Source organism: Pseudophryne corroboree, chromosome 2 (genome assembly GCF_028390025.1).
Source record: "Pseudophryne corroboree isolate aPseCor3 chromosome 2, aPseCor3.hap2, whole genome shotgun sequence".
Taxonomy (NCBI): Eukaryota; Metazoa; Chordata; class Amphibia; order Anura; family Myobatrachidae; genus Pseudophryne; species Pseudophryne corroboree.
In genome coordinates, this window is record NC_086445.1 from 605629725 (window position 1) to 605652642 (window position 22918).

Consider the following 22918-nt stretch of genomic DNA (forward strand, 5'->3'; position numbering starts at 1 on the left):
GCTGTATTGTTCATGCCCGTTGGCATGTATTTTGATGAGTGCCATGTGTGCGGCATGGTTGAGGTGTGAGCTGGTATGAATCTCACCAGTAACTTAAAAAGTAAATCCTTTTCTCGAAATGTCCATCTCCCTGGGCACAGTTCCTATACTGAGGTCTGGAGGAGGGGCATAGAGGGAGGAGCCAGTTCACACTCTAAAAAAGTCTTAAAGTGCCCATGGCTCCTGCGGAACAGTCTATACCCCCATGGTACTGAAGTGGACCCCAGCATCCTCTACGGACTAGGAGAACAGGATTTACCGGTAGGTATTAAAATCCTATTTTTTTAACTAAGCATTTTTACGTCGCACAGGAATAAACACAACTTCTTCAAACGCTGCATGACAGCAAAACTATCCGTGCGAGAGGGGTGAGACTTGCCAAAACGTTTTGGGATAATCCAATGTTCCCCCACTCCCTTTTATCTCACACAGTATGGTTTATATTACAAGTACAGTCTCATTATTTAATAGCCACACCTCGTACACTTGATCAAAATACTGTCTTCTCATACAGTTTACCACCACAGTTAATGCTACCAGTATTTACCAAATTTACAAATAAAGAGAACTGAGTTAATGTGAAACAAATTTATTAAATCGACTGGAAGACTAACTTCCTCTTTGGCAGGAAACATACAAATTGAATTCACAGTTATGAAAGGAATGAGGATGGGAGGCCATCAAGCTGCCAGAAGGGAAAGGGGGTTCTGTAACATCACAAGGCAATAAATGGTCTCTAGGCTTCCAGTTAAATGGTAATACTTTGGAATGAATGGTAGTAAATTACTCAGGAATGTAATTTTATAAAACTGGAATGACAAAAATTTTAGGTAAAAAAATAATAATAAAAGATAAAAAAAAAAATAATGAATTGCTACACTACTGGGTTAGCAATAGAGTGTAACATAGGAAATGGTGGGCAGAACAGATGCAGCGTGGTTTGAGTTTCATTGCAGAGCAGGTTTATTCTTTCCCCTCTAAAAATGTAAGCAGGCATTCATCCTCCACAGCAGCCATAAGCTGTTCATGGTTCTGCAAATAAAGAAATAAAAGGAAAACATGTTAAAATAGGAGCAATATTTTAAACACAGAGAAATACAGTATACGGTAAGCTACACAATGATTTCTCAGCACAAACAGAAACAAGTATTTTCTGTAACATTGTATGGGGATAGATGCAGCGGGATCCGGTCTGAAGATCGACAGTGTCTAGGTCGACAATGTTTAGGTCGACCACTAGAGGTCGACAGTCACTAGGTCGACATGGATGGAAGGTCGACAGGGTTTCTAGGTCGACATGTGCTAGGTCGACTTGAGTTTTTCAAATTTTTTTTATTTTTTTATTTTTTCATACTTAACGATCCACGTGGACTACGATTGGAACGGTAAAGTGTGCCGAGCGAAGCGGTAGCGGAGCGAAGGCACCATGCCCGAAGCATGGCGAGCGAAGCGAGTCATGCGAGGGGACGCGGTGCACTAATTTGGGATCCCGGTCACTTTACGAAGAAAACGACACCAAAAAAAAAAAAAAAATCCTCATGTCGACCTTTAGACCTGTCGACCTAGCACATGTCGACCTTCCATCCATGTCGACCTAGTGACTGTCGACCTATAGTGGTCGACCTAAACATTGTCGATAAAACTAACCACACCCAGATGCAGCACGTTGTGATCTGGGGGTTACAAAGCAAACCGTATAAGAGGATGACAGGGATGATTAAAAGTCAACTAAATCAAACTGAACAGACATCGCACTCATGCAGTTTCTGCAGGGTATTTTTTATTTATTTTATTTTTAACACTAAATGCAGATTTTTGAACTGCACATGTATACTAAGGGGGCTATTTACAAATCCTTGGAGAGAAATCAAGTGGCTGGAGATAAAGTACTATCCAATCCGCTCCTAACTGCCATGTTACAGACCGTGTCGGAGGGAGGTATATACAGGAGGAGTATATTAGAGGAGTAAGGACTGTGAGGAATGGGAGTCAGGGAGCCCTGCTGCGTTCCTGCAGCAGTGCCAGAATAGCGCTACACCACCCAGCAGCCCCACGCCCAGTGAGACATTGCCTGCTGCTCCTTTGGAGAGGAAAGACTGAGGAGGACTGGAGAGGCCCAGGGTGAGTCAGTGAAGTTATTTTATAACAGGCATGTGGGGTTGAGTGCAATGGTGCAGCATCATTTTCCTGTGGGACTGGGCCATGATTATATTCATTCCTTTCACCCTGTGGTGTGTTGGGGGGGGGGGGGGGGGGGGGCTGGGACGGGGCTCGTCTGGGGGTCCTGAAAGATTTTTTTTTTCTTGTGTGACTGTGCTGGACCATGAATGTTATTTATTTTAAACCTGTGGTGATGGGGCCCTGGCTGAGCTCTGAAATAAAATAACATTCATGGCCCAGCAGCACAGGCCCATAAGAAAACAATACAAGTTTTGTTTTTGTTTTTTCGTTTTCTTTAAGAAAAAGTACAGAATAAATAATATTTTCATTGACCTACTCAATCTCGGGAATCCCGGGTTTCAGCATTTTTCAATCCCGAATCTCGGGATTGACCTCCCTAATGGAGGTCCTTTGAGAATTATAAGCTTATTGCCTGTCATTCTTATCAGAGTGGGTTTGCTCTGATTGGTCAGTTTTAGAAAAACCATTGACTATATATAAAGCAATAGCTAAAACCACAATGTTCTAACAAGAGTTACTTTACTCACGCTCTGACAAATCACAGCAGAGCCACTATGATAGGAATGACAGACTGGGTATTGAACTAGATTAATTTAAAACAATGACTCAATAAAAAACAAATAAATTAAGGCAATCCTATGTATCAACACAGCAAAAAAGTAGTAGATACTGCTGTATACAAATTAGTTGTCGCTAATACAAAGTGAATGTATGGGGGGTATACCGCACTGGGGAATAATGTATCTAATAGATAATATAAAGACCAAAATGTAATAAGTAAAAAGAGAAAACCACTGTTTTCTAATAATCTTAAATTTGGTGGTGCACCCTGAGTCAGTAATGTAACATGCAAAAAAAAGGAAGAGAAAAGAAGACTCTTTTGTGGGCGCATTCTTATATGTATATGTATCGAAGTCTCGGAAGAAACAATGTTAAAAAATGTAAATTTTATTAGCAAGAATCGATAAAATGGTAGTAGAATATACTGTCAGAAGTATCAGAAAAGGGGGAGGGTAGGAGAAAACAGAACAAATTTTTACAGTATAAATACTGAATAATAGTTCTAGTCAGAAAAGGGGAGGGTAGGAGAACATAGAACACATTTATACAGTGTAAATACTGAATGATAGTTCTGAACTGCCTGGGTTCAAAAATGCAGAAAATAACAGCAGGAGGCCTGAAAAAGTATATCTATATGAATCCTGAGTAGGTATGTGAATAGAATTATACAGATATTAGGTTGATGATAGTCCGCTATATCTATTATAAATGTTGTAGAGACAGATAAAGTCGAAAGGCTTGAATAAGTGAGATGAATCTGCTGTCAGTATTAGACGCTTGAGCAAAGCCGTCCTAGAGCTTCTACTAAACTGAGTATTCCTCAAGAGTCTCCCACTTGAGTACTAACCCAGCCCAACACTGCTTAGCTTCCAAGATCGGAAGGATTCGGGCGTTGCCAGTGTGGTATGATAGTAGAAGAAATATTTGATATCGAAGGCTCAGGAATCACTGATGAGAGTTCACGAAATGGAGAGGCAAAGGAGTGGATGTAGATTGGAGAGGAAAATAGGGGATCTGTTGCCAATGTTAGACAGGGATGGTTACCCCTGAATCAATGGTGAGAGTCCTGAATTAGAAGAAGTGGGAAAAAATGGGAAGAAGAAAAAGAGACAATACTGGTCTAAAGTTGTTTAGGTAAAATTGATAAGATATAAATGGACAAAAGGTCCTGCAGGGAAATTGTTACACAAATGCCGATCAATTACAGGGTGCTAATAATACCTGTGATGTTAATACCAAATGTTGTGATGGGCTAATTGTAAAAGAATTGGCAGAAAGAAAAACAATTTGTAGACAAGTGCTTGGAACCATAGGAAAATAACTGTTTGATACTGACAGATTGATATCAAGTGTCTCAAAGAGATAACAAGTGGAACAATTAACAGAATAGTAACATATCAACAGTTCTATCATAAGATGAGTTATTACTTTTATGTCTGACTGATATCAGAGCTGCAGAAATACATTGCATAATAATAATAATAATAATGGTTGAAAATAGCTACTATAAATCTTTGCTCCAAGTGGATTTTGAAAAAAAAAAAAAAAAGGGAGAGGAGAGAGAAAAAAAAAACTAGATGAGATACTGAGCCCGTAAATATGCCAGATTCAAAACCAAACACAGCTCTGGTAATCCATTATAGCTCCACAATATCATATATCATAAGATGGAGAGGCGTACGCTGCCGGTTGCCTACAAGATGGGTATTATCATAATCTGATATAGATTGGTTTTGTAAGACAGTATATATAATATATACAATGAGCATAAGAAATGAATACCAGGTAGATATATAGAAAATATACTGTAATTATACAGATGTTACCCGCAAATGGAAGGAACGGTCAGCCACTGGTATGAGGCATGATACAGTGTACACAAGGGATGTCCGTTTCAAGGTCCAGACGTGTCGCGAATGCAGGATACAGTGTTTGCTGAGATTGCACTGTGCGTTGCAGCCACAGAGCAGATCAGTCTATCTAGTCTGTTTCAGAGACAAAGTCTGTCAAATTAGTGATATTGCGGGCTGCAGTTGTACGATGTAACTGCAGGGCTGATGCGGCTGTCTGTGTCCGAGATGAGGGAGAGAGGAGCGCGATGTCCGGTGTCCCGTCACGGCAATGTTTGGCGGCTCGTTGCTGTAGCGGCTGAGTAAGACGGGGCTGCTGGAAGTTCAGGCTGTCCGAGGTCGGCTGTCACCCAGGCAGTGGGGTACGGAAGACGCGTTTCGCCCGTTCACCAGGCTTGGTCACTTCTATATATCTACCTGGTATTCATTTCTTATGCTCATTGTATATATTATATATACTGTCTTACAAAACCAATCTATATCAGATTATGATAATACCCATCTTGTAGGCAACCGGCAGCGTACGCCTCTCCATCTTATGATATATGATATTGTGGAGCTATAATGGATTACCAGAGCTGTGTTTGGTTTTGAATCAGGCATATTTACGGGCTCAGTATCTCATCTAGTTTTTTTTTTCTCTCTCCTCTCCCTTTTTTTTTTTTTTTTTTCAAAATCCACTTGGAGCAAAGATTTATAGTAGCTATTTTCAACCATTAGTATTATGCAATGTATTTCTGCAGCTCTGATATCAGTCAGACATAAAAGTAATAACTCATCTTATGATAGAACTGTTGATATGTTACTATTCTGTTAATTGTTCCACTTGTTATCTCTTTGAGACACTTGATATCAATCTGTCAGTATCAAACAGTTATTTTCCTATGGTTCCAAGCACTTGTCTACAAATTGTTTTTCTTTCTGCCAATTCTTTTACAATTAGCCCATCACAACATTTGGTATTAACATCACAGGTATTATTAGCACCCTGTAATTGATCGGCATTTGTGTAACAATTTCCCTGCAGGACCTTTTGTCCATTTATATCTTATCAATTTTACCTAAACAACTTTAGACCAGTATTGTCTCTTTTTCTTCTTCCCATTTTTTCCCACTTCTTCTAATTCAGGACTCTCACCATTGATTCAGGGGTAACCATCCCTGTCTAACATTGGCAGCAGATCCCCTATTTTCCTCTCCAATCTACATCCACTCCTTTGCCTCTCCATTTCGTGAACTCTCATCAGTGATTCCTGAGCCTTCGATATCAAATATTTCTTCTACTATCATACCACACTGGCAACGCCCGAATCCTTCCGATCTTGGAAGCTAAGCAGTGTTGGGCTGGGTTAGTACTCAAGTGGGAGACTCTTGAGGAATACTCAGTTTAGTAGAAGCTCTAGGACGGCTTTGCTCAAGCGTCTAACACTGACAGCAGATTCATCTCACTTATTCAAGCCTTTCGACTTTATCTGTCTCTACAACATTTATAATAGATATAGCGGACTATCATCAACCTAATATCTGTATAATTCTATTCACATACCTACTCAGGATTCATATAGATATACTTTTTCAGGCCTCCTGCTGTTATTTTCTGCATTTTTGAACCCAGGCAGTTCAGAACTATCATTCAGTATTTACACTGTATAAATGTGTTCTATGTTCTCCTACCCTCCCCTTTTCTGACTAGAACTATTATTCAGTATTTATACTGTAAAAATTTGTTCTGTTTTCTCCTACCCTCCCCCTTTTCTGATACTTCTGACAGTATATTCTACTACCATTTTATCGATTCTTGCTAATAAAATTTACATTTTTTAACATTGTTTCTTCCGAGACTTCGATACATATACATATAAGAGTGCGCCCACAAAAGAGTCTTCTTTTCTCTTCCTTTTTTTTGCTAATACAAAGTGATCTGATCGGTTTTAGTAGCAAGAAAACTAAAAGATGGAGTTACTGCACTAGGGATGGTATAGTGAATTGATTGTACAGTATATTCCAGTGGTTCCCAAACTGTGTGCCTAGGCTCCCTGGGGTGCCTCAGGACACTTGCAGGGGTGCCTTGGATTGGTGGTCCACGATCAATTAAAATTATTTATGGTTTATGTAATAGGCAAAACCAGTGCTGGTGGCTGCTAATCATAAAATATGTGGACAAACAGAAGCAAATCTTGTCCCTCACCACACAATTTAACTTATGGATGACATATATACACAATTTATTTCATTTAATATTTCTTTCTAAATTTCACAAGAAGAAGCTTTTGTCGTGGAGGTGCCGTGAAAAAAACTGATGCTCTAGAGCGCCGTGATTCCAAAAAGTTTGGGAACCACTGGTATATGCAGTTGTGTCCTCACACATCTTTGCTGCAGTCGCACCAAATAGCCCATGCTGGCACGTCAGGTACCATGAGACTCTGCTAGCATCGGGCGTCTTTTTTTGCAGACAATGCGTCTTATTCGACTAGGATGCATCAGATGACTGATTAATTTGATATGCGACACTTGTATATCTGTGCTCGACTGAGTATCTGAATCTGCATAAGAAGCACTAAGATGCAGAGGCCATAGCTTTTTTCCATGTTAAGTTCCGTTGTTCTCCGTATACAGACTCAGTCGCACACAGATATATAAGGGTTGCATATCAAGTTAATCAGCACAGTCTCCTGGATACATTTTCAGAAAAAAAGATGCTCAACGCTAGCAGAGTTACACGGGACCTGTCAGCTCGGTAATGTCAAGCATCTCCCAGTCCGTGGCGTATTGAGGCTAGATGTATGAGGACACATCTGTAAGAGATATATTAGATGTTATCCTAATTTATGTACCACACATATGTCAATTACTAGTACTTTATTCAGATGCACTAGCCTAAATTCAATAAAGTTGATCAAAAAAGGAAGGCTTATTTCAACTGAGTGCACACAGTTGAAATAACCGTTCCTCTTCTTTCCCTTCATTTTTTTTGGTACTCTTTTAATAGCAACTAGGAAGCATGCAGCATACTGACAAGGTACTGATATCAGGCGGAATTAGTAACAACATAGGGGGTAATTCCAAGTTGATCGCAGCAGGATTTTTGATAGCAATTGGGCAAAACCATGTGCACTGCAGGGGGGGCAGATATAACATTTGCAGAGAGAGTTAGATTTGGGTGGGTTATTTTATTTCTGTGCAGGGTAAATACTGGCTGCTTTATTTTTACACTGCAATTTAGATTGCAGATTGAACACACCCCACCCAATTCTAACTCTCTCTGCACATGTTATATCTGCCTCCCCTGCAGTGCACATGGTTTTACCCAATTGCTATAAAAAATCCTGCTGCGATCAACTTGGAATTACCCCCATAGTTCCAGAGCCTTGTAAACTCTAATAGCCCTATTAGGCTCACAAGACAGAGACCCTCATTCCAAGTTGATCGCTCGCTAGCTACTTTTAGCAGCCGTGCAAACGCATAGTCGCCGCCCACAGGGGAGTGTGTTTTAGCATAGCAAGAGTGCGAACGCCTGTGCAGCCGAGCGGCAGCAAACACATTTTGTGCAAAAGAAGACCAGCCCCATAGTTACTTATTCTGTGCGATGATTGCTGCGACGAATGACACGGTAATGACGTCAGATACCCGCCCAGCAAACGCCCGGCCACGCCTGCGTTTTTCCAAACACTCCCAGAAAACGGTCAGTTGACACCCATAAACGCCCTCTTCCTGTCAATCTCCTTGTGATCGGCTGTGCGAATGGAATCTTCGCTAGATCCAGTGCACAGCAGCGATGCTCTTTGTGCCCGTACAACGCTCGTGCGCATACGCATGCGCTGTTTTGCCTATTTTTACCTGATCGCTGCGCTGCGAAAATCAACTCGGAATGACCCCCAGAGTCTCTAATGTATCATTTGCAAAAATATTTGTGCAGAACATGGCAGCTCAGCGTTTACTGCCGCAACTCCCAATAAGCTGCCTGTTGTGACAGGAGTTATGCGGGACATATATCTACAGGGTAATTCTCAAATGCCGATCTGCAAACTCAGATGTTCATCGATTTCTCAGGGGTCCGGCGAAATCCTACCTCATTAACAATCCCTGATTCACCCTGATTTTTGGGTTAGAATCCGCAATTTGAGATTGTCAAAATATGACATGCTTGACTATCAACAGACCCAGGCATCTGCAGAGCAGGCAAATGCCCTGATAGATACCTGGTGTATGTGTCCTATAAGTCAGGTGACCACAATTTCTTCTGGGCATCGGAGCCGCCTGAAAATCACTTTAGTTTTTGTTTTAAAAGGGAGATACAGCCAATGAGATACATTTAACTGTATTTCACACTTATGGAAGATTAATGCCAATTGTGGCAATTCTATGTATAGTAAATGTAAGTATTTAAATAAAAACAAAATTTAGCATGCCGTGTTAATCATAAACAAGTAAGCACTATAATAAATACTTTAATGTTAAATGGTATTTCTAAGCATTTCTAATCTGTCTTTTACTTGGTAAATTAGAAGGAAAATACTTGCGACTGAGTAGGAGTAATGCAGCATTGAACTACATAAAGTTCAGTAACGGTGCTTTGACAACGGTGAGCTATGCAGTTGGGGAAATGTTTCTAGATGCATATACTGAATTAATTATAGGTTGGTGCAAGCATGAGAATGCAGGTATCAAATCAGACACAGACCGACATGGCCAGATCGAAATGAGGTGTAAAAATCTGCATACGAGTGAGCCACATCAACTGTCAAGAATGGTTTATGTACATTACCGCCGTTACATTAACCGACTGGACTTGAATGGCCTGATTCCGAAGAGATGAGGCTTGCAGAAGGGCGTTGTAGATTGCCCTGTGTTCCAAGATGTTTATTGGAAGGACGACTTCCCGACTTGACCATCTTCCTTGAAACTGCACCCCCTGGGTGACTGCTCCCCAACCTCTGAGGCTTGTGTCTGTGGTTAGCAGAATCCAATTCTGAATCCCGAACCTCCGACCCTCGATGGGGTGAGAAGTCTGTAGCCACCACAGAAAGGAGATTCTGGCTCTTGGCGACAGACAGATCCTCTGGTGCATGTGAAGATGCGATCCAGAACACTTGTACAACAGATCCAGCTGGAAGGGCCTCGCATGAAAACTTCCATACTGAAGCACTACGTAAGAGGCCACCATTTTCCCCAGAAGGCGAATGCACAGATGCAACGAGATCCGGTTTGGCTTCAGGACAGCCCGAACCATCGACTGGATTACCATAGCCTTCTCCAAGGGAAGGAACACTCTCTGAGACTGTGTGTCCAGTATCATTCCCAGGAAAGGAAGCCTCTGCGTCGGTTCCAGGTGAGATTTTGGCAAGTTCATAATCCACCCATGATCCAGGAGTAGTCTGGTTGAGAGGCCAATGCTGTCCAGCAATCGCTCCCTGGACGGTGCCTTTACCAGAAGATCGTCCAGGTACGGAATTATTTTCACTCCCTGTTTGCAGAGTAGAAACATTTCTGCCATCACTTTGGTGAACACATGGAAGGAATACCTTCTGTACTTCCATATCCAGTATCATCCCTAGGAACGGAAGCCTCTGTGTTGGTTCCAGGTGAGATTTCGGTAGGTTGAGAATCCACCCGTGATCCCAAAGTTGCCGAGTTGAGCGGGCAATGCTGTCCAACAACTGCTCCCTGGATGGTGCTTTTATAATCCGATCGTCCCGGTATGGAATTATGTTCACTCCCCGTTTGTGGAGGAGGAACATCTCCGCAATTACCTTGGTGAACACCCTCGGTGCCGTGGAGAGACCAAATGGCAGGCCCTGGAACTGGTAGTGACAGTCCTGCAGAGCAACCGTAGAGAAGCCTGATGAGGTGGCCAGATCGGAATGTGAAGGTACGCATCCTTGATATCCAGAGACACTAGGAATTCTCCCTCCTCCAGACCTGAGATCACCGCTCTAAGAGACTCCATCTTGAATCTGAACACTCGTAAGTACGAGTTCAATGACTTGAGGTTCAAAATCGGTCTTACCAAACCGTCCGGTTTCGGTACTGCAAACAAATTGGAATAGTGCCCCTTGTTTTGCAGATGAGGTGGAACTGAGACAATGACCTGGGTCCGTACCAGTTCTTGAATGGCGTCCTGTAAAGTTATACTTGCCTCATGCGAAACTGGTAAGCATGATTCGAAGAATCTGTGAGGTGGGAGCTCCTTAAACTCCAGTCTGTAGCCCTGGGAAATAAGATCTATGACCCAGGGATCCTAGCACGAACCTGTCCAAATGTGACGGAAAATTTTTAGTCGGGCTCCCACCCGCCAGTCTTCCAGGCATCGCGGTCCACAGTCATGCTGAAGGCTTTGAGGAAGCAGAGCTTGAGCTCTGTTCCCGAGAAACAGCAGTTGCTGGTTTACCTCGAGTGCCTTTGGTGGCTGTAGAAGAACCTCTGGTTTTGCCCTTAAACTTGGCAGTCCTAAAGGACTGTAGATTAGGTCCTGAGTAGGCCTTCCTGGCTGGGGGAGCTGCAGAAGGAAGATATGTGGACTTACCCGCAGTAGCTTTGGAGATCCATTTGTCTAGTTCATCTCCAAATAAGGCATTTCCTGTGAAGGGTAGGCCTTCCACGCCTTTCCTGGAGTCCGCGCCAGCAGTCCACTGGTGTAGCCATAAGCCTCTGCGTGCTGACACTGCCATAGCAGTGGTGCGTGCATTAAGCAAGCCTATTTCTTTTATGGCTTCCACCATAGAGCCCTGTATATGTTGCAGGATTAAAATAATCTCCCCCTGAGGCAAGGTACCTCAAGTAGGTTACCCGATCATTTGGCAATGGCCTTAGTAATCCACCCACATGCTATAATGGGTCTCTGGGCCACCCTAGCAGCTGTATACAAGGATTTGAGTGTAGTCTCAATTCTACGATTAGGCGTGTCTTTTAGGGAGACTGCACCCGGGACAGGCAATACAATGTTCCGTGACAGCCTGGATTCTGATGCATCCAGTATCAGTGGATTTTCCCATTTTTTCCTATCCTCAGGAGGAAAAGGAAAAGATGATAGCAACCTTTTAGGGATTTGAGATTTCCTATCAGGATTAACCCACGGTTCTTCAAACAGGGTATTTAGTTCCTTTGACACAGGAAAAGTGGCTGAGGATTTCTTTTTATATTAAAATAAGATTCCTCAATCTCCTCTGTCACCTTATCAGGGATATGCAGAACCATCATCGATTGTCTTAAGTATTGCGTCTCTTTCTCATTGCTGGACAATTTAGTAGAAATATTGGAAATCATTCCCTTAATGGAGTCCAGCCAAGCTGGCTCTGCCCGCTAGCCTGGGAAGGTACACTGCACTGAGTACACAGTAGTGAACCCCCTCGAGAAGAGGAACACTGTGCCTTACATGAAACACTCTTTGTCTGACATACTGTGACAGCACACACACACACACACACACACACAGGAACAGGTTAAATGCACAATTAACCCACAAAGAGCCCTTCCAGAGAGACACAAAGTATGGAGCCAGTACACGGCGCCCATACTGCTAATGCCAAGCTAAGCCGAGTCGCAGACTAAGTACCTAGATTAGGGACTCCGTACACTAATAATCGCTCCCCCCCAATACTGCTGCGGTAATCTGGAGACTCTCTGGAGGAGCTGCGCGTCCCTGTCAGTCAGCGTCTGTGTCCATTGCAGAGGGAAAATGGGGCTAGTGAGCTGCTGGATCCGCTCATAGTGAAACCCTGCCCCTTCAATGGCGCGCGGTCTTCCCGCTCTTTTTTTTAAAATACTGGCTGAGGTAATTTTGTGCCTAAAATGGAGTCAGCCCCCTTTTAAGTATGTAATGCCAGTCTGTGTACTGGTGTACACATATAGTGTACCAAGACTCAGTTCGCCCCCTCAGAAGCTGTGCGTCTGCACTGTGTACCGAGTCTGGAGACCCAGCCGCCCCATGTAGAAGCCGTGCGTCTCCGTACCCTCATGCTGTCATAATTGCCGGCGACCCGCTAATCGGGATGTCGGCTTAGTACTCACCACTCTTCTTTCTTCTGGCTCTGTTAGGGGTGGCGGCGTGCTGAGCGAATGTACACTCACCATGGTGGGGCTTGCGAATAGTTCCCTCAGAAGCTAGTGTCCTGTCAGCTGGGAACGGGACCATTACCCTTCACGAGATGGGGGGGACGGCCCAAAGTCCAACAAAGCAGGCAGGCTGGTGCCATCCAGTCCTGCCTGAAAATAACAAACAGATAAAATAAATGCAGAAAACTCTTCAGGAGCTTCCAGCGACGTGACCGGCTCCTCCGGGCACATTTTCTAAACCGAGTCTGGTAGGAGGGGCATAGAGGGAGGAGCCAGCGCACACTATCAAATTCAAAGTACCCAATGCTCCTAGTGGACCCGTCTATACCCCATGGTACTATATGGATTCCCAGTATCCCCAAGGACGTAAGAGAAAAACAGTTTATACATAGCCTAGTGGTCTAACAATCTCTTTAAAGTATTGGGTTCTGAGAGCATATATGAAAGTAAAACAAAGGAATACTGTGGCCAGAGACCATGCCCACATAGCTAAATGGCGGCTGTGGCACTGAGGGGATTAACCATCATGCTTCTGCATAATTTTTTCAATGGACCAATCAGCGATTAGGCGCCAGATGTACATAGCGGTTGGCAAGGACCAATTCACACATACTGTATATACAATAAACTGTATTAAAAATACATATTGGTGTAAAGCACTGCAGGTGATCTGCAATACATTGGTGTATACAGTATTTAATATTCTGTGACTTTTTTTTTTAATAGAGTAAATTTTTATTTCACGTAAAAATGTCATGTACAGATATCAGGGGTTCCGGCTGACTCGCCGACATGAAGAATACAGACAGCGAAAAGACCGACAACAGAAGACAGAAAGACACCAGTTAGACAATAGTGAGAGACAGACAGTTAAAAGTCAGACAAAGTTAAAATAAAGACAAAGGAAAACCCGACAAGACCAACAGTCCGACAGAACAAAGACCGACAGTTCATAAGTCAGACAACAGTCACATCGACCACCCCTAAACAGACATCGCATAAATCGACAACAAAACAGACCGACAGTATATATGCAGAGACACAAAAGACCGACAAAACACAAGTCAGACGTGCATTTGACCGACATGACAAAAACCCGACAGTGCATACATAGACAGTAAAAAAGACCGACAATTAATCAAACAGACCTCGATAATATCGACAAGTAAAAGACCGACAGTGTATGCATAGACAGGCAAATGATCGACAAATCATAAAACAGAAAGCAATAATACCGACACATAAAAGACCGACATCATATACCTAGACAATACATACATATAAAAGAATAAAATAATACCGGCACGCAAAAGACCGACAGATTATTAGGACAGGGGCCAATATATCGATATCATAGACTTCTGAGACTTTCATTTCCCCAAGACTACCCTCCTAGATACATGTCGCCGCGTACACACCTGTACCCTCAGCTCCAAATAGGTTAGACGGGTGGACGGTTGTCACCCCAACAGCCCACGGCGCTACCCTCATCCGTGGAACTACAGGTCTCAGCCACACCTGTCAGCCTTACAGCTACCAAGCACAAACCATACAGGCCAAAGTCATGAGTGCAAGGCCAAACCCCCACACCCCCACCCTTCCCCGCAAAGCACCCCATCCCCTCAGTCACCCCTCTTCCGTCCGTTCCCCCGCGATGTCTGGGCACCCTGTCCTGGACGCCTCCATCGTCACCCCAGCAACGGCACCATGCCGTCTAACCTCAGACGCGCCTACGCTAACAGCGTTACTCCCGGCGCTACCCTCATCCGTGGAACTAGATGTCCCAGCCACACCTGTCAGCCTTACAGCTACCAAGCCCAAACCATACAGGCCAAAGTCATGAGTGCAAGGCCAAACCCCCCCCCACATACACACACCCCTCTTCCGTCCGTCCCCCCGCGGTGTCTGGGCGCCCTGTCCTGGACGTCTCCATCGTTACCCCAGCAACGGCACCATGCCGTCTAACCTCAGACGCGCCTACGCTAACAGCGTTACTCCCGGCGCTACCCTCATCCGTGGAACTAGAGGTCCCAGCCACACCTGTCAGCCTTACAGCTACAGAGTCCAAACCATACAGGCCAAAGTCATGAGGGCAAGGCCAAACCCCCCCCCCCCACACACACACCCCTCAGTAGCTATTGCTGGTAGAGGGGGGCCGTCCAAGACGAGACACTATGAGTCCCGTCCACCCGCAATAGCTATTGACAGCGTTGCGTCCAGCTATGGTGGCGACGCCGTGACTGAGTGTACAGGGGTGGTTAGGAGAACTACAAGTCTCAGGACAGATGATAAGGGCCTGTTTCGGAGTAAGAATACTTGTCTAAGAACTGTCTGTTATGTGCAATATTATTTTTTGATAATGAATGTGTGTCGGTCTTATGTGTGTCGGTCTTGTGCTTATCTGACATGTGGCCTATCTGATTTTTAAATGTCTATATATGTTTTGTCGGTCTTTTGTTAGTCGGTCTTGAGCTTATCTGACTTATGTCCTGTCGGACTTTAAAATGTCTATATATGCTTTGTCGGTCTTCAACAGTGTCTGTGTAATACGTATCTAATTGATAATTGTCGGGCTTTTTTAATGTCTGCATACACGCTGCCGATCTTCGAGAGGTCTGTTTACTTTCATTGTCTAAGTTATCTATGTCAAGGTATGATTAATGTCGAACCATAGTTTGACGGTAAAACTACATTGTCTGACAATCACTGTCGGACTAATCTTTGTCAGGAAAAATAGATTCGAACCGCTATACCACACCCAGATATCAGATGGTACAAGCGAAGTGTCAAATGGTAGATCTTGCGATAAATATATAGTATAAATTGATACCAATGTAGACAAGAAAAAAAAATTCAGTACATCATACCAGGAGACTTGCAAGACAAAAAACAATCATAGCATTAAATCTGTAGACAAGTATACTTTGCAACACAATGTGTTATTCAAACGCAACCTACCCAGTTAAGACTAAAGGAGGGTACACACTGATAGATATATCTGCCGATCAATTGATCGGCAGATATATCTATGGACAGATCGGGCAGTGTGTTGAGCATACCCACTGCCCAATCCGTCGGGGACTGACGTCATGAACTGGACGGGCTTGCAGTTCAGCTGTCAATCACCGCCGGCTGCCGCAGCATGTGCACGGCTACACACACAGCGACGCACCAATATATCGGTAGATATATTGGCCGTCGGCTGTGCTGCGGGGCCGACGCAATACGTCTGTGAACGACGGAGTTCACAGACATATTGTCCATACACACTGGCCGACGGACCCGCGATATATCGCCCGTTCAAGAGAACTGCCGATATATCGGCCAGTGTGTACCCACCTTTAGTCTAATAACTGCCTAAAACAAAAATCAACAGCAGACCAAAAAACGATTAGAGACAGGTCATTTTAGGAGTATACAGATTCCAGTCAGAGAGACCATATCTTTTCAAATTTAGAGCTAGCATTAGTTTGCATATATACAAAACGTTCTTTAGAAATAGTATCATTAACCAGAGCTTTAAAGGAGGAAAAAGTGGGTCCCTTAGGAGCCATCAAAAGTCATGCAATACACACCTTGGCCAGGGCACAAACATTGAAAATGTATAACTCCTCCCACCTGGACAGAGAATCAGAGCTCACTATCCCCAGAACACAAAGCTCAGGTGTCAACACTCTCAGGGGTATCCCAGTATTCTCCAGAACCTACCTGACCCGAGACCAAAGGGACTGTACAACAGGGCATTCCCACACAAGATGCCAGAAAGTGCCTCGGGTAATGGCGCATTTAGGGTACATGTCCGAGCACCCACTCACAAACCCGGCAAGCCTAACTGGAGTCATATAGATCCGATGAAATATAAAAAACTGAATCTGATGTTCCCACTTCACACGTAGAGAGAGTGGGTCAGTATGATGCAAGGCAAGGAGATGCAGGTAGGATAGGGAAATCGTCTTTGCATGACCCAAATTGAGTAGAAAAGTCTTAATAGGAAATGGGAGGAGTATAGGAGAGGAGTCCCTGAACTGTGCCTGCAATGCATGTCGAAGTACGAGTTAGGTAAATCAAACTCGCCTTTCAATTGTTGGAAGGACTTCAATGTATCCCCACAATATTGGGTTCCGGTATGAATGGTCGACCATGTTATGGTCGACAGTCATTAGGTCGACCACTATTGGTCGACATGGACACATGGTCGACACATGTAAGGTCGACACATGAAAAGGTCGACATGAGTTTAACTTGTTTTGATGTCGTTTTTTGCGTAAAGTGACTGGGAACCCCAATTAGTGCACCGCTTCGCTCGCCATGCTTCGGGCATGGTGCCTTCGCTCCGCTACCGCTTCGCTCGGCACAGATTACCGTTCCAATCGTAGTCCACGTGGATCGTAAAGTATGGAAAAGTTCCCCAAAAGAAAAAAAAGTTAAAAAACTCACGTCGACCTTTCACGTGTCGACCATGTGTCCATGTCGACCATGTCAATGTCGACCAATAGCGGTCGACCTAATGATTGTCGACCATAACATGGTCGACCATGTGAACGGATACCCAATATTGTTGGGACGGTGAAATCACAGATTTGGGGACCCCACACTCCACGTCCAGCAAGAGACCTCAGTTCACTTCAGGGAGCCAACGAGAGTACCAGAGGGGAGTGTCTGGGTCAAGACCATCAAACTTAGTAAGCACCCGCAATGCCTGCCAAATTTTCGCAGCCTGGAAAACAATGGGAGGAAAAACTGAAACAAATTACCACTTAACAAAACCTGAATAGGGGAGAGGCCAGGAAAATAGCATTGAATAAAGGCAACATGTAAGGACTGCACATCAATGTCCTGCAGATGTGTAATTTGGGCGGCATAATAATAGAGTTGGAACTTAGGCAGCGCCAGTCCACCGTCTGTCCTAGACCTGGTGAGAGTAAATAATTGTAGTCGGGATCGCCCATTGGCCCATATCAATGAAGAAAAAATACTGTCCAATTTCTTTAAAAAAAATGAGGGGGAAAAAAATATAGACTGGAGACTGTAAAAGGATATACAGAATTTTGGGTAATAATAGCATTTTGACAAGACTGACCCTGCCGGTCACCGTCAACGGGAGTTTATACCAGGATTTAGATTTGCGTATAATTTGTTGCATCAATGGGTCAAGGTTCAATGGGATAAAATCAGATGGGTCATTAGTAATCTGAATGCCTAAGTACTTAAATTGGCCAGTCCAACATAAAGATTAGGGAGATTTTAGGAACAGTAGAAGGGGGGCCAATTACCGGCATTATAAATGACTTGGTCCAATTTATACGAAGGTCAGAAAAACTACTAAACTCCTCAATTAGCCGTAGAAGCAGTGGCATGGAAACGGCATAGTCTTGCAAGAATAGCAGTAGATCGTCCGCATAGAGGGCAACCTTATTTAAACTATGGCCAATACCTATTCCAGTATACTCGGATGCAACCTAATAATACAAGCAAGGGGTTCAATGGCAATAGCGAACAGCGTGGGGGAGAGGGGGCATCCCTGACGAGTACCCCGGGACAAAGAAAAGGAGGCGGAGACATATCCATTAACCGAGATCCTGGCAGTTGGCTGCTGATAAAGGAGTTTGGTCCAACGTATATAGTTCGGACCAAAGCCCATAACGACCATAACCTCCCACAGATAAAGCCATTCAACACTGTCGAAGGCTTTGGCCGCATCTAGGGAGACAATAACAGAGTCAGAGGGAAAATCATGCGGGGCTTGAAGAACAGTGTAGAGGTGGCGTAAATTAATAGATGTGGACATGCCAGGCATAAAGCTAGACTGGTCTGGGTGAATTATGGATTTAGGCTAAACATTTTGCCAGGATCTTGGCATCAGTGGGAATAAGGGAAATCGGCCTATAGAAGTCTAGGAGCATGTGGTCCTTGCCGGCCTTTGGTATTACAATGATAATGGCCTCAGACATAGAGGGGGAAGCCTATTTTCTGCGAAGAAATCCAAATACAAAGAATGCAGCATAGGGGCAAAAGTGTTAATATATTTCTTATATAGTTCAATGGGGAGTCCATCACTCCCAGGGGCTTTACCACCCGGAAAAGAACCAATTGCCACGGACACCTCGTCAATTGTTATAGGTGCTTCAAGAAAGGCACAGGCCTCAGCGGAGAGTTTGGGCAGTGTGATGGCTGACAGATATTGGGATAATTCATGACCAACACAAGTTAAATGGGACTTATAGACATCGCTATAATATGATAGGAACGTCTGTGCAATATCTGGTGTAGTGTCAACATGATGCCGGCAGGATCAATTACCCGCGTAACAACATTCCCAGGACGGCCATAATGCATCAAGGGGGCCAACAAACCAGGTCTATCCGCTTGCATGTAAATATTATTAGAACTAAATAAATGGGACCTAGAATTTTTGTCCGACAAGTGAGCCAGGCAGGGTGACTGGGCCTGTAGCCAACGAGTTTTGGTAGCGGGCAAACAATCTGTTCGGTATTGTGTCTCTAGAGTCCGAAATTCAGTTTCCAGGGCTCTTTCAGTATGACGATATGACAGTTTAAGGGCGGTTATTCGCTTAATGAGTGTATATCGCATATATGCCCTCATTCCGAGTTGATCGCTCGCTAGCTGCTTTTCAAACGCTAAGCTGCCTCCCTCTGGGAGTGTATCTTAGCAGAAGTGCGAACGAAAGATTAGCAGAACTGCTTTGAAAAAATGTCATGCCGGTTCTGAGTAGCTCCAGACCTACTCCTACCTTGCGATCACTGCAGACAGTTTAGTTCCTGGTTTGACGTCATAAACACACCCTGCGTTTGGCCAGCCACTCCTGCGTTTTTACCTGGCATGCCTGCGTTTTTTAGCACACTCCCGGAAAACGCAGAGTTGCCGCCCAGAAACACCCACTTCCTGTCACTCAAACAACGAACACTCTAGCGACTGAAAAGCGTCGCTCGGGCTTGTGTAAAACTACAACGTTTTGTGTGAAAGTACTAAGCGCATGCGCGCTGCGTACCATGCGCAACCTGATCGCTGCGCTGCGAAAATCGGCAGCGAGCGATCAACTCGGAATGAGGGCCATAGGCCTTAAAGGAATCCCACACCACAGTGATATGGGCAGACCCAACATTATCGGCAAAGTACCCCTCCCACTGCTTCTCCAGGTCGGGACTAGAATCTAGCTGTGGCAACCAGGATGGGTGCAGTTTCCAATAGGATTGTCCCCTCTGGCACGTTACACCAAGTGACAATAGTAAGGGTGAGTGCTCGGAGACGCCCCTGGCCTCATAATGAACATCAGTAATCTTGGGCAAAAGAGGAGAGACCAGGGCCAGGTCGATTCTGGAGAAGGAACCATGGGTCCTAGAGAAGCATGAGAATTGCTGAAGCGTAGGGTGACTGCTTCTCCAGGCATCCACCCACCCCAAACTACTAATATAATCAGCAAATTTAGGGTGGCCGCCACTAATCATAGGGGCGGGTGGTGACTTCTATTTATCCAAGGAGGGGTCTAGTAGGTTATTAAAGTCCCCCAGGCAAATGACAGGAGTGTGAGGAGTAGGCTACAAAAGTGGCAGCTTTTTGTAGAACATCATAGGCAAAAGGGAGGGGGGGGGGGGGGAGGAGAGAATATAAATCAGCAATATAAAGAATGGCTGGGACCATAACTTACATTCAATAAAAACAAATCCACCACGGGAGTTGGTCATAATAGAAGCAGTTTAGAATGCACAGTCTTCTTAATTAAAACCGAAACCCCACTAGAAAAGGAGGAGTGGGAGGTGTGGTACGCCCACCAAGGCCTAAGAAGTGACAACAGTCTAGTACCCTCCAGGTGTGTCTCACTAAGGCAAACATCTGGGTAATGTTTTTTAACCAGCTTTAAAACCAAAGAACGTTTCACCTTGTTATTGAGTTCCCGGACATTCCAGGCCAAAAATTTTAAATCAGGCATAATAAATATGGCACAATACGTCAGAGAAGGACAGTAAAAGAATAGGACTCCCAAAATAAAATGAACAACAAGAGACTGCATATAACAGGAGAGGTGTTCATGACCAGCAGCGAAGGCAGCATCAGAAGTAGCGTTGAGTCATGCTGCAAAAACTTGCCAAAACAGACAAAGACCAAAGATGGGCAGAGAGTATAGAATGCAACACAAACCCCATGAGCCAAGCCATCAGCCACCCTCGCAAAACAATGGGCAACCACATCAGAGCAATGCCAATATCGCACATTTAGCACCAACACATAATAAATACACCAGTACAAATGTATAACATAAATTGGAGAGCAGAGATATGAAAAACAAAACAAGAGGAACATAGACAAAACAATTCCCAACTACCCCCCACCCCGTATACCTCCCCAAACAATGGCATACTTTTATCCCAAAACGCAGTACCCCAACGTATAGCTACGGGTAAGGCGATAACCGAAAAAAGAAAACCACCAGAGCATGGTGGCTCCCTGGGCAACTGTTTACATATCCAAAGCACACTAGAAGCAAAAAGAAATGACAAAAATGCAGGATATCAGTCCAGAGCAAGCTGTCGGGCATCTGGTGCATAGCAATCCAGACAGGCAACCGCCTCACGAGGGGAATAGAAAAACTTAGATTCTCCCTCTGCTACCACACAAAGCTTAGAGGGAAATAACAGAGTAGGAGAGGTTGAGGTCCCGGAGGCGACATTTGACAGGGAGAAACTGGTCCAGATCTTTTTGAACGTCCGCGGCAAAGTCCGCAGAGAGGGGGCCAGGCTGAACAAATTGTTGAGTCACAGGAGGGGGGCCATAGTTCTGGGTGACAGACTGTCTGGCAAACTTTGTGAGGAAGATTTACCAAGGTAAAAAGGCCCGGCGCTCAGAAATAAGATGTTTGACCAAATGCAGCTGTTCAAGGGATAGTTAGTCCCTTAAGAGTTTAGTGTAAAGGAAAAAATGTACAGCGCTAGAAAACTGGATATAAAATCATATATAGGTTTTTTATTTTTAGCCTTAAAAAAAACTAGTTGCAACTAGCAAGTAACATGAAATATTTGATAAAAATTGGTAAATATGACCAGAAAAGGGCAAACACAGCACAGTAAAATGTTTGGAATATTACCACAAAAGGAAGCCACACACAGTGTCCTATTTGTAATCCTTGGAAGAAATGCCACAGTCCAGGGAATAAACGTGCCACTTGTTGTGAGTTGTGACTTTTCTGGTCATATTTACCAATTTTTATCAAATATTTCATGTTACTTGCTAGTTGCAACTAGTTTTTTTTAAGGCTAAAAATAAAAAAAAACTATATATGATTTTATATCCAGGTTTTGTAGCGCTGTACATTTTTTCCTTTACACTGTCTGGCAAACTTTGCCAGCTTGGCAGCTGCTGCAAGGTCACGGTCTTTCACCAGTGTGTGCAAAACAATCAGGCTGACACAGGAACAATAGGCAAAAAGTATGGAGCATAAACGGGGGCACTCCCAATTACAAACTGGGTAGCAGGCGTGATGCAGAAACAAATGCAGTCCAGAAAGCCCCACAAGTGTCAGAGGACAATGTGTAACAAAGAAGGGTATAGTCAGTAGCTGGACACTGTGTACTCACTGGGATCAGAGGGATAAGAGCAGCGCTTGGTAACAACTTCCACTGCCCCTCACAGAAGCAGCAGCCAAGTGGAGAGCCGGCTAGTACACCATGTGCCATGCGTTGTATAAGCTCCCAAGATGGCCCCCGGGCATCCAGAGAACCTCCTCAGCGGCAGCAGGGAGGATCCAAAGGCAGGGCAGAAGCCGCACAGTCGCCAGGCTGCAGGGACCCGAACCGCTAGCCCCAGCAGAGGATATGAGATGCCGCCATGGGAATGGGCTTCCAGAGACATGTGACCGGAAGTCCCACCACGCCCCGGGGATCAGCAGGAGGCACAGGCCGGCAGCTTCCTCACCAGTTTTGCGGACACCGCAGGGGCTCACAGTTCACCCACCGGGCACCACCAGTTGCTCAAGAGGGTAAGGGCGCTGTATGACCGGGAAAGTGTCACTGGGAATTAGTCCAGATGGGTAAGCAGGATCTTGGGCCGGGGAGCTCCGGGAAACTGCTACCTACTCCCCTGCTGCCGTGGCCACCAGTCTGTGACATGTTTACATTTATATATAGCTAAGATGTGGTTAAACGTATTTGAAAGGTAAAAATATGCACTTAGGTATTGACATTTGTGAACAGTTCATGAGACATTCTCACCTAGAAAATTAT

At 44.4% G+C, this 22918-nt stretch overlaps 1 protein-coding gene and 2 pseudogenes across 2 annotated transcripts in view; 1 reads left to right on the plus strand and 2 right to left on the minus strand.

Annotated features, from left to right (window-relative positions):
* Positions 1 to 612: 612 nt before the first annotated feature.
* SH3BGRL3 (SH3 domain binding glutamate rich protein like 3) overlaps positions 613 to 22918 on the minus strand; it is a 48966-nt gene continuing 26660 nt past the window's right edge. For both annotated transcript variants that reach the window (XM_063957209.1, XM_063957208.1), the window contains one exon: positions 613 to 1071. Coding sequence is in view for 1 of the 2 variants with exons in the window: in XM_063957208.1 (XP_063813278.1) it covers positions 1003 to 1071 (69 nt within the window). In the remaining variant the exon portion in view is untranslated. The remainder of the gene's footprint in view (positions 1072 to 22918) is intronic.
* LOC135051962 (5S ribosomal RNA) lies at positions 3580 to 3698 on the minus strand (annotated as a pseudogene).
* On the plus strand, positions 5910 to 6028 carry LOC135051964 (5S ribosomal RNA; annotated as a pseudogene).